At 36.7% G+C, this 13,178-nt stretch overlaps 1 protein-coding gene across 7 annotated transcripts in view; it reads left to right on the top strand.

Annotated features, from left to right (window-relative positions):
• EYA4 (EYA transcriptional coactivator and phosphatase 4) overlaps positions 1-13,178 on the top strand; it is a 262,387-nt gene that overhangs the window by 134,694 nt on the left and 114,515 nt on the right. For all 7 annotated transcript variants that reach the window (XM_032651137.1, XM_032651136.1, XM_032651135.1 and 4 more), the window contains exon 3: positions 2,174-2,223. In XM_032651137.1, coding sequence (XP_032507028.1) covers positions 2,174-2,223 — 50 coding nt within the window. The remainder of the gene's footprint in view (positions 1-2,173; positions 2,224-13,178) is intronic.

Genomic DNA, 13,178 nt, shown 5'->3' with positions numbered 1-13,178 from the left:
ATGGTTCCTCTGACAAACCCCATGAAGTACCTACTTTTTCCAGATTTTGTCTTTGAAGCCTATGTCCTTTAAGACTTAGTTCAGAAGTCACTTGCCTCTGAACAAGTAGATTGTCCTCTGAACATCGACCTCACTGCATAGACCTCTCCTATAGTAGTCATGGTATCCTAAATATTATTCTTCCCTCATTCGACCATGAACAAATGAATAAAACCCCTAAAAAGAATTACTTTGAAGAATGCAAAGTTCTAACAATATCTAAAAGAATATCTATATCTACTTCAATCTTTCATCGTATTCTTATTAAGCATAAGCTATGAATCTGGGACTGTGCAAACTAGATAGTAAGTAATCAATAGATGTGTTCTCTGGCATTACAATTACTACTTTAAGAATAAATTAAAATAATAAGAACTTTCTGGTTAGTTATTTGGAGAAAGATGTTATGTAAAACTATTGGTATTAAAGATTTTTTTAAATCTTTGTTTTTTAAGCCATAGGAAGCTTGTCTCATTCTGACTTTTGCTTGGAAGTATCTGTCTAGTTTGCTGTGTGATCTGGAGCTCCTTTAGTCAGTCCCAAAGTCAAGCTATCATAGTGTTTCAGAAAGTGACATTCACTTTGAGGTGATTTCTACATATTCATTGGGCAGTTCATATAGTTTCTGGTGATGAATCATAGGGAAGAACCAGTGGGAAAGGGTTTTATTATTGTGTCCTTCCCTTTTAGTTCTTATTTTTCTTGGAGTTTTTAATGGAATTTTGTGGGTTTCATAGTGAATTTTATGCTTACATTTTAAGAAAAGTTTTGCTTTTTCCCTTTTTTTAAAACTAATTACTCAGAAATATTTCTTCACCCTTCCATCTCTTGGTGCTAAGTTTCATATTAAGAGCATAGAATACGTTACATAATAGGACAGAGATAATAGTTTCTTTGCTAACCAGTTTTATTTTCATACTGTATGAATGTATACACAGGATGCAAAAAAGAGTATAGTTAAGCCAAATACTTGATTTCCCCAATTATAAAACGTCTAGGCTTAGAACTGAAAGCAAAAACATGGATTTTTGAGTGTAAGGATCTTTTTTTTTGTATTTGTATTTTTAAGTCAGAAGAGGAAAGAGTTGCTTTGTGAGCTGGAAAGACAATGCTGTATCTTTAACATTTAAAACTTACTCTTAAGTGATGCCGTTTGTATCACAGTTCACACTTATGTAGTATACTCACGGTGTAAATACAGTAGACTTATTTTCACTTCCAAGCTACATATTAGAAGTTAAAGTGCCTTGGATTCTGTAGGTTGCATAAATAGACCATGGCAATGTAAACACCCAGAGTGTATGACAATGGACTTGTTAATGTATACTGTTTATGATGCATGTTAACTAAGGAATTTTTGAAACGGAATTTACTTTGCATATAATGTACCATTAAGACCACAATAATCAGACATAGTTATCTGTGCTTGAAGTTAAATTGTGAAAGGCAATGGATGTGTGCTTTACCTTATTTTAGAGGATGTACCACACACTTTTGTCCAGAAATGGATAGTGTGTCCTAAAGTAAAAGTTATTTTCATTCTTTACCTTTTGTGGGTTAAAAACCACAAAGTTGAAATACAGTCTGCAAAGTATACTCTAAATATATATGAGATGTCTGTGAGCAATGCCGAAACTTAATTGATATGCTGAGAAATATATAAAACATACAGCCACTGGATTGAGAAAATGAAAATTAATATATGAATGTTTTAGCTAACACTGTGCTTTGCCCCCAGAAGCTGGTGTTTATTATTGTGTGCTTTAGTAGGAGACAGAAGCAGTATCAACTGGAAAAACATTTCTTAGTGAATTGAGAGCAGTATGACTTTCCAGTTCCTAAGTGGGAAACCTGGTTCTTTGGTTTCTTTGTTCCTAGTTAAGCTAGTCCCAAGCTATTTTAGCTGAACATTTTACATACTAATGGAGTCTAGGGAAGTGCCTTTGGCAGCTGTTCATAGGATAATAGTGAAATACACTATTTAATACTGCATGCTACCGCTGTAAAATGTGGGGAGTATTTTATAGAGATCTTGGTGAGCAGAGCTGTAGCCACTTTAAGTTTAACAAGTGTGTGAACCTGAATGAGGAAGTTGTATTTTCATATGAGACTAACTAGTACTCTTTTCTTACAGGTAAAGAAAACGTGCACAGAATCAGATGTTCCAGAACCCCAGAATTCCAGGTACAGTAAAATAGAGGCCAAGACTTCACTAAGAAAAATTGCAATTTTTGAGAACTAATAAGACATTAGACTCCAGATACAACTGTGTTTTAAAACATTGAGTTTAAGAACTTATCTGTATGGAAATTACACATTAGACTGGCTAGGATGCCATTAATCATAATATTAATAAAAAGGGCACTGATTGAAGTCAACTTTAAAGAACAATAGTGGGAACATCTCTAGGAACACTTGAAAATATATTCCCTTAGCATTCATTATTTTAAGTTCACCCTCATTTTTCTTTCTAATCTCTTCTTATAACGTATTCACATTTGAAATTTTGCCAGAAACTGAATGCCTCTTAAATCTGTGTTTACCAAAAATCTACCTTTTTTTTTTCAATCAAACACTGCTAGATTTTGAGAATGCCATCAAAGAGAAAAGATAAAAATTAACTTGGCATTCTCTTTATGGTCATATAGAGCTTGAAGAAATGATGAATTAAAGTGGTCAGACCACTACATACAGGAGTTAGCCTCATTTAGTTGTTTCTGGTTGGACCAGATGCCTAACAGACATTTTTAGGTCTATACGTTTTCATTGTTTTTATTTCAAAATTTTAAATGGGTAAATAAAAGTATTTTAAATATCATAACAATAGTAAACGCATATCCTTCATATGATATAAATGATATAATTTAACTTCTTGCATTAAGAAATTTGTTTAACGGTGAGATGGGTGTTAGTTTATTCTGTCCTACTTGCTCCAGCTTATGAGGTATGTAGTGATTCTCTTGGTCTAGTAAAACAATACAGAGCTAGGTAAAATGTTAATGACCACCATATTTTCCTTTTGGAAAGCAAGTATATATTATATCCAGTCCATTCACAGTTTGAGTAAATCTTCCTTTGTTTTATGTAATATGATATTCTTATAATTAATTCCTATATATATTATAGTGAAATGATTGTGTGTGGTCTTTTCTTTTGAATCATCAAAAGTATATAATATGATATAGGATTTTTGACATAAGATCTTTGTCTTTTACGATTAGACATCAAAATAGAACCAAATACTTTTAACTTATTGGAGCTTTAGGAAATGGATGAACCATTAAATTTTTCTGACAAAGCAAAGGAATTCCAGGATGCATGGAGAGGGGAGACTCAAGCTCTATTCCTTGTGGACATTTCCTTCCTGACCATTTTGCTGACCTCTATGAGAAACCCACCTGTGACTTATAGTTTAACTAATTAGATAATCTTTGCAAGTAGCTGGTCTTGAGGGTTAGTAGGGAAAACAGAACAGATAATTATATTCTTTTTATTAATATTGTATATCAAAATGTTTTACTCTTTAGGCCGCTCGGGATTTTTGGACAGATAGTGTTAGTGCTTGAACAAATTTTAAACAAGCAGAAATGCACCAAAGTGATTCAGTGTTTTCAATTTATATCAGTAAGTTAGAAAAGAAAGAGAGAATTCAGATCTCAATGTATTTAAACCTGGAACTAGATCATTCTCATTTATCTAGCAAATCCCAACCCATATGGCCTTAAAAGTGCAATTTTATTTTTAAGATCAATAACAGTTGTTTTTAAAAGATTGTTTTAAATATATTTTGTTATATATTATTATTATTATATAATAGAAACTAATTGAAAAGTGTCTTGACCTCTTGGAAACTACTAGTTGGTTGCCATGGATTAGCTGCTTCTAAAAGTTTCCTAATCTGCAATATATGGGTAAAATTAGGCAAATCAATTTCTAAGGATTCTAAAGCTTTGTGATATAAAAAGCAAACACATAGGGGCTTCCCTGGTGGCGCAGTGGTTGAGAGTCCGCCTGCCGATGCAGGGGACCACGGGTTCGTGCCCCGGTCAGGGAAGATCCCACGTGCCGCGCAGCGGCTGGGCCCGTGAGCCATGGCCGCTGAGCCTGTGCGTCCGGAGCCTGTGCTCTGCAACAGGAGAGGCCACAACAGTGAGAGACCCGCGTACCACAAACAAACAAACACATAAAGCACCCTTGTTTATAAAAACCCGAGATGGAAAGGCCTTCAAGAAAACTTAGAATCATTTATTGATTCAGTGTTGCCCAGACATTTTGATAGTGTCTGGTCCCTTCTCCTAGCTTATGGTGCAAATGACAACCTCCACACCCTCATAGTGTCAATAACAAAAAGAGGTGGATATTCTTGGATTCTCTGTTTATTCACAGATATTAGGTCTGGGAGTGGCAAAATGGCATTAAGTCAGTGCAGTGATGGAACACCAAGAAAAGAATAAAGATACGCTATAGAACATCTTGCACAAAAAGGATGCAATAACTTACTGAATAGTCAACGAATCAAGGGTTGCCAAAATTAATAATTATTATATGCATGTACTGAGGTTCAGTTTTTATAAACAATCAGAAAAAACATGAAGATGCCTTTATTATAGATAATGGACAGCATTCCTTTAGTATATACATGCATGGGTACATTCTTTTTTGCTCATTAAGAACCACAAATATTCATATATTCTCTCTCTCTCCCCCATGCCTCCCTCCTTCCCTCCCCTCTGTGTGTGTGTATATGTGGGGGGGGTGGGGTGGGGAGAGAGAGAAAGAGAAAGAGAGTTAAGGCCTGGGGCTAGGTAATTCTATTCTAAACAAATCTATAGTAAAGAACTGAGCTCAAAATGAAATAAGGTATCAGCATAAAATGCATGGGAGCTGGAGACCCACTGCCTTATAAAATGCTCCCTCACTTGGAACCTAAAGCTAATATCATTCATTTATTTAGCTAGCTTTATAGTATGTTGGTTTTGGATTTGAAAAGATTAGAATAAATGCAGATGGAAAGTGTTTTTACAGTAGGGAAGTAATTAAATTGGGCGTGGAAACTTTGCCAGGGAAATTTTTGGAGTGACATATGTGTATCAGCAAATTCTTTGTCTTGCTTGGCCTTAATTCCTCTTTTGGAAAGAGATGCTTGGCCCGCAGATGTGACTGGTAGATTAGAAAAAAGAGAATTTACAAACCCATACAATATAAGGAAGGTAAAATGTCTTCTTAGAAATAATATTATGTGTATATACTGAAAGTCAGACGTTAGGGACAGTATTCTCTCAGTTTCATAAGACTGTATTGAACTTGATGTCATATGGAAAGGGATAGAATGTGCTTCATGGAAAAACTGACATTCCTTACATGTACTTTTTTTGTTGTTTTACTTTCCTCTGTGTTGTAACCATGTTGAGAATGTAGTGTTGTTGGCCTTTGTTCCTAAAACCTACGTTAACCTTCAAATGGGTACATGAGAAAACTAAAATTTATATCTCATGCTTTACCTTTCCCTAAAATTAAGTCTATTACTAGACAGACCATCTTAAAACAAAATCTGAATTATCATTTTTATGTTGATTTTTTTCTATATTCTTGGTGACTTTATTTGTGTCTAACATGTGCCATCCCTGAAAATACATGTTTTTTTTTAAATTTAAAATAATACATATCTCCTGGAGTGAAATTAGAAGTTTCTATGAGTCTCCCTTTTTTTTTTTTAACTCTTCTACTTTTCATTTTTGAGGTGAGGAAATAATTTATCTAATTCTTTAATTGTATTCTTGGCAAATATCTTAGAGTGCCTCTATGTTAAAATAGTCCCCATAATACCCGAATGATTTCTCTGGTAAACTTCTGTTTCTCTTTATTTTTTCCTTTTTGGGCCACTAACTGGTAGAGCATTTTCACCAAGAAGAGATCAAGAACTTAGAAAGGAGACAAAACTCAAGTCAGCCAGTTTTGTTATATACTTGTTTTGTTAATTAAGGAGTAAATGGAAATAAAAATTTTGGTGAAATTGAGCTATGAAGTGACTTCTGGGAATTATACCAGTTCTTTTCCTATTATTGCTCTGTCTCATTGTGGCTACAGTATTGCCAGAAGATTACAGTAAAGAGATCTAAAGGAGAATATGAAAGTATATATATAGGAAGTACTTATGGTACATATGAGCTAAGATGATAGTTTTTACACATGGAGAATAAAAAAGATTCTGTGGGTAATGATGAGGGTGCCCTAGTCTATACTAACTACAACCACCAAGAGAAAGACAGAACAAATCTCCAGCTTTTAAGGAAGCATTGGAATTAATCTCAGTTTAATATCATAATATTTAAGTGAGCCTCAGGAAGTTTATCTATTCAATGTTTATGTGTAAAAGCTTAAAAATGCAACTAATTCATCTTATGTAAATAGTTATGATATGACAGTGTTATATTTAAAGTATTAAGTTATACATGATTATTTTCTAGCAAAATAATTATTGCAATAATTCCAGAAGCCTGAAATGTTTATCTGTATATAATTGCCTGTCAAAAAATTAAATGCTATATTGTTTTCATAGCAGTGAAAGCTGAGGGCCCCTTGGTGAAAACACACATTGTATTTCACTGTGTCAAATTAGAGGTCCATTTAGCCCAAAATTCTGTCTCCAAGAAGCATCAAAAATTATTAATACCAGGTTGCATTTCCTCAAACCTGAAAATGTCAAGATGTAGTTCCAATAAACTTAGATTCTTTCAGTAACACAACCTAACTGTATAGTCCATGGAATTATTTAACCATTTCTTTGACTCAGTAATACATCATTGACTATCTTCAGATCCCAAGATTTTATTCTTGATCATTTTTAGCTTTCCTTCCATTTCATTTTTTTTTTTTTTCACATATAATCTCTGTTCACAACTCTTGACGGAGCCCACCATGTCTAGAATGCTTTGGCCACTTCCTATTACTCTAGCCTCAGTGTCAATCAGCCTTCCCCTGTAAGAAGATCTGCATTTACAGATGCCATGCTCCTCCCTCCACAGAGGCTGGACTGCTCCTTCCCCTCTTGCACTACCCTCCCCCTCCCAACTTTGCTCACCTGCTGAATTTCAACTCATCTTTCAGATCTCTGCTCAGTACATCTTCCTCAGAGCAGCCTTTGCTGCTTCTGGTCCCACCATCATCAGGGCCTCATGGCCTTCTCCTTCACAGTTGCCTCGTTTAATTAATGCCTGACTCATGCACTACACTATAAGCTCCACAGAGTGAGGGATCATCTCTGCTTTCTTTTGCTCCCCATTGTAACGTTAGGATATAGCACAGGGCCTGGCACAAAGCAGGTCCTCAGTACATACCCGTTAAGTGAATGAGTAACTTCCAAATACAAAAATCCAGCTTGCAGTCTCTCCTGGAACTTCTCTTGTAACCACAAAGTCCTAATGTAATTTTATTAGGGATTTTTCTCGGCCATCTCAAACTCCCTTTGTATAGAATGATTACTTTCCATCCCCCAGGATCTTTTCTTTCCAGTGATAATTCTCTCAGTTGTCCTGCCTCAGAACTTCAGAATAATCCTTCACTTATTTCTCTCTTTCCTTCCCCAAATCCCGTTGGTCATCAAATTGTATTTAATTTTCCTCTGTTGTGTTTTGAATCTCTCTATCCTACCCCTTCCCACTGCCACTATGGAAGTTCAGGCTCTTGTCACCTCACCTCTGAGCTAATACAACAAATCCCCTATGGCTTCCTTGGATATAGACCTTGCCTTTCTAGTCTGCCGGGTTGTGGGACGAGCCTTTCTTAAATGATACACTTTCCATATGGGATTGTTCGTTATTAGACACACAGTATTTAGTAGACATTTAGAGTATACATGGAAGCATGAACAAATAACTTTAAAAGTGAAAGTGCGTGCAAGAAGTAAAAATAAGGACATGTACTATTCATGTCTAATTGCTGTCCGTAAGAGGTCAAGGATTACTTGGGCTACCTGTTATCCACTCTCTTATTGCCCTTATTCTGGTGTGTTAGATGTTCATTGAGTCCCATTTCATTTTCTTCCTTTAGCTCTAGACTGACAGAAGAGTTCTTGAATTTAACATGGTCCCTAGAAAGTAAATTCCAGAAAAAAAATATACCAGTCACACAGGTACCTTGATTTTCATTCCCTTTTCCTGTCACCATTACCTACATAGACATTAGAGTGAAATGCGATATTTGTGTACTGTGTAGTTCGTTAGCTGAGAGCATCTGTTTAGGAGGGTACTTCCCTGCTCATCTACAGATGAGCTCATTTCACTGAGGAACAGTCAAGAATGATACACCAGAGTGTAGCCTGAATTCTGAACACGGTGGGCCAGAGTGGTTAGGAGGAGTTGCATGGAAGATTTAGGGCTACAGCTGGGTATCAAAGGAGAGATAAGACTTGAAGAAATGGGAGAAAGAGAATCCACAGTGAGGTTAAGGGGGGAAAAAGGACTAGAAACTGAAATTGAAAGGTAGCTTTTATGGATGGTTGGTGAGTAGTCTCATTTGATTCATATGGAGAAATAGTCGATGAGATTGGAAAATAGGTAAATTCGCATAGATTGTGGTTGGCTTGGATTTCCTGTTCATCTGTTACCCACCTGTGTCCTCACTGCTTGGCTGCTTCAGTGTCTTTATCTCTCTTTATGATGGTTGGCTGGCTGCTCAGTCTTATTTTTTTCTGCAGGACCCACAATAGGAGGAAAATATCCATGTGACACTGCTCCGATTTTGTAATTTTTACCTCTTCAGACACCAAGATAAGAGAATCTCTCTCTTTCTCTTTATCTCAGTTCCAAATTTCCATGGAAGGGAATGGTATCAGAGTGGCTTTCAGGAGCCACCTTTAGGAACATATGTATCAGTGGTGAGAACAAATTCCAAGAAAAGCGATGCTTAGCAGCTAACCCATCAGGTGCCGTCTACTTTCTACCTCTTCCCTACCCAGAGTATACAACCCACCTATTTCATCCAACACCCCTTCCCCAAGCCCTTCATTTTATGTAATCCAGCATATATCACTCGCTCCTTCCCTGATTATATATAACTCACTGGTTATCTGTTTCACTAGTATGGAGATTTGGAGCTCGATTTTAGGTCAGGTGTCTACAAACTATGATCTGCAAAGTAGAGATCTCTTGCGAGAGCATTAAGTGGAGTGGCAGCCAGACTTCCAAGTAAGAGGAGCTGCATTCACCTCTTTTTGTAAACCCTTCTACCAATTTTTGACCTTCCTGTCCCCATCCTCAAACTGACCAGTTACTATTCAATGAACCCAATCTCCTTTTCTGCTCTCAAAAACCAATCCAAATAGAAATTGTTTTCTCCATTTCCTGTGGTTAATCCAGTTGTTAGATAATTGATGAATGTTCTTCATACTGCAGTTTAAATTATTTACTTTTCTGAAGGTAAATTTGCCAAAATGAGTATCTAGTTCTGGACTTTCTTTCTTTTGAAACCAGTTCTCAGACCTACCTAAAGAAATACAATCAGCCGTCAATCACTTGTTGTCCAAACTTGAAATTTTGGCCACCTCCCTTTCAGGTATTAGGAGGTCACCACTGAATTTCTGATCAGATAATAATATTATGAAAATTGTACTTGCGATGACAGATCAGCCATGGCACAGGTGCCATGGAGGCAAGGAAAGCAACAGTGAGACTTACTTAAAAGGCCTGAGAGACATTTAGCAAATTGTGGTTATTTTTTGGAGAAGATCTTATACACCATTTTTTTCATGGTTTAAACATATTTTCTAATTTTTCTACATCACGTATTTATTTATTTTTTTTGTCTTAAGAATGTGAAATAATGGATTTGGCTTGAAATCGGCATGGGCAGTGGAAGGACCTGGATTCTTCTTTCCGACAACCTGCATTATCCTCCAAAAATGAGAAAACTCCTGATTTCCTCACATGTATTAGTGATGAATTCCAGAGAATGGCCATGTTCCTGGTCAGCCTCTTCTGTACTACTGAGTTCCTCTGAAGTCTTTATGGTTAATGATCTAAAACAGTCTTTCCGGAGACTCTTAGCTGCTTTGAATTAATTTGATCAGAGTAACACATCACATAAAGTAGCATTTGTTTAGTGATTTTTATCCAGAGGATCAGAGGAGCTAAGATAAGACTCTACTTTGCATCACAGTAATAATTAAAATTGTTATTCAATGTGAGTAGAAGCATTGGGGGTCCCATTTTATGTGGGGCCGACTTAACATGAGAGCAAACTGGAGGAGCTTAGTTTTCTTTTCAGCAGTTCAGTTATAGGAACATTTATTCTTGCCCTTAAAGTTACCATTTATTGTGTATCGGCCATGTGTCAGGCAGTGGTCTGAAAGCTTGAGATACTTCAGTGAACAAAATAGGAGCATACGTAATCGTGGAGTATGTTAGAAAGTGATCAATTCTAGGGATAAAAGGGAAGATCAGGAGTATTGGGGAGAGTAGATTGTGATTTTAAATCAGATGATATTTAAGTAAAGGCTTGAAGGAAATGAGAGAGTAAGTCGAGAAGAAGGCTGGGGGAAGTGCATTCAGTTCAGGTTGAGCGATGCACAGGCCCTTCAGTGGACGCCTGCCTGGCATGTTCTAGCAACAGCGGGAAGAACGGTGTGGCCAAAATGGAGAGAGCCCAGAGTTTCAAATTTGAAATAGCAGCATTCTAAAAAAAGCTACTATTTCTAGTCTTTCCCATAGTTTGAAAATATTTACTTGGAATTTAAATAAATCAGTTGCAAATATTTGTTCTTGACTCATTGGTAGCAGTCTCTGGCAGGCATCTCATCCATCACTGCTACCAGATGGGACTGATCCACAGCCAGGAACACCTCTCTTTGCCACACCACACACATTCTCCAAGACCAGGGCTCTCTCCTGATCAGGAGGCTTCAAGCGTCTTCATCAGCAGAGCTCAAAAGCCTGAAGCCTGTTTTGTTTGTTTCTTTTTTTTTAAGTAATGTTCTTAAAGTTTCAGCTGTAAATATAGATGAGGGCTTAGTAAAGATTCTAAACATTCGATTCCTAAAGGTGCAGGGATTCTGCCATTATCTCACATTTAATCATCACATCTCAGTTGTCTTAGCAACCTACACAATGTTCTCATTTGCTTTTCAATAAGCCAAGGGATGAATGGATTCTTTGTTCATGAGTTTATGAATTTCTATCACCTGATACTTGATGTCTTTCTGGCATGCTTACTGTGCCAGATAACTGTCTCTATTTTCTTAAAATTCATGTAACCAAAATTAAACTCTGTTTTTCCTAAAAAACTAAATTTCTAATGGGAAACTATCCAACCTCAGATAAACATAAATAAGTTTATACTATAAAATGTTGTTGTTGTAACTGTAATTAATTTCCAAGGCTCAGCAAACTTGGCAAACTCAGTTATCCAGCAGACTTGACACATGCGAGCATATTTGTGAACTAAAGAGAGAGAAAAAAGCCTGATGACAAATCTAGGTGTCATAGAGTCGATTCCCCCAAAATCACATGTTCGCTTCTCTCTGACGCTGTCTTGGAGTGTATGTTCTCTTACCTTATGTATATCTCTAATTTTCGAGCTCATACCTTAATAAAGTGGATGTGAGCACGCTTACACGGTATAATAGGCGAATGTGGTAAACTGCCTGAGTTCAGATTCCAGCTGTTTGGCCTTGTTGCAAACTACTTTACTTCTCTGTGCCTCACATATCCTCACCTGAAAAATGGGATTAATACCGTATTCTCCCATGGGGTTATTTTAAAAACTAAATGAAGCAACATAGGGAAAACACTTAGAGACGTATCTGCTACATATTAGGTGAATTTAAATGACGGCTCTTATTACAAGTACGCATAGTGATGGTATTGATAAGTGACAGTGTAACAATAAAAAGAGACAGGAAAATAATGAAACATAAATGTAAGAAAGCAAAATGCTTAATCATGTGGGACGTTTTGGCTAGTAATGCTAGAAGCCCTGTGTGCTTTAGTAACCCCTGAGGGCAGCCCTTAGTACAGTGTACTGATGCTCTTTAGTGTTGATCACCTTGATTCTGTAAGTAAAAGTTAAACTGTGTTTACCATCATAACACATTTTAGGATTACTTCTATATAAAGTGATTTCCTTTTAAATGTGCTGTTGCTTAAAATGGTGTACATCTTAGCGACGGCGAGAATTTTGACTAAACCCTAACGAGCATTCTTTGAAGGTTCTTGATAGCTGAGATTTTGTAGAATGATTCCTTTTTTCCACTAATAGGAGCAACTCAAGTGTCTGGATCATTTAGAGATTTTCTTTCTCAGTCCAGTTCTGGTACCTAGCACAGTACCTGCCGCATAGTAGGAAAGCAGTAAACATTTATTATATGAATGAATGAATGAATGAGCAGCCAGTTTTTACTTTTTTGTTTCTTTTTTGGTGAGAAATTCTTCATGCCTTTACACTATTCTCACCATGATATGCTGCATTATAGCTGATAAGGCTTAAATGTCATTTGTAAACAAGGGCAAATCCAAGAGAGGCCTCTGTTTGCTGTAGCAAGGAGGGTGACTCTACATCCCAGCTTGCCCCAAGTACAATCCCAGTTTACTTCGGCTGTCCCAGGGTCCCCTCTGCTTAGAGACACTTGACTTTCAAAAAAACTCCCAGTTTGCCTGATAAATAGTATGATCACTCTAATTCAGACCATCATGCCCTTACCAAACTTTTCGAGATAGAAAATGTGACAATCCATCTCTCTTTCTCCATCCCTCCCTCCTTCCCTCTTTCTTCCCCTTCCTCTGTGTCTTCTTCTCTTTCCTGTCTTAGGGGTGACTTTTATCATGGGACATTGCACTTTTATCTTTAAAGTAACACTATGTGAAAATGCTCCTTGAAACAAAAGACCACATAGGAAATGATTGTTCTGTTCTATAGGCTTGACTTAAATAGGAGCTTGTCTGTTGCATTCTGTCATGTGACTAATTTGTAGAAATTCCATGCTTCTCAAGAATAATACCATCTTTTCAAGAACACACCCAGTCTTATTACATGACGTGGTATAATCCTGTATTATTTATCCTCCCCCGTGTTACCCATTTTTTCATTTTCTACTATTCTTCTGATGGAAGATCCAGAGTCCCAACTAATGGGGATGTTACATATCA

Source organism: Phocoena sinus, chromosome 12 (assembly GCF_008692025.1).
Source record: "Phocoena sinus isolate mPhoSin1 chromosome 12, mPhoSin1.pri, whole genome shotgun sequence".
NCBI lineage: Eukaryota > Metazoa > Chordata > Mammalia > Artiodactyla > Phocoenidae > Phocoena > Phocoena sinus.
Note: the sequence above shows the minus strand (reverse complement) of the source record. Positions and strands in the feature narration are given on the sequence as shown.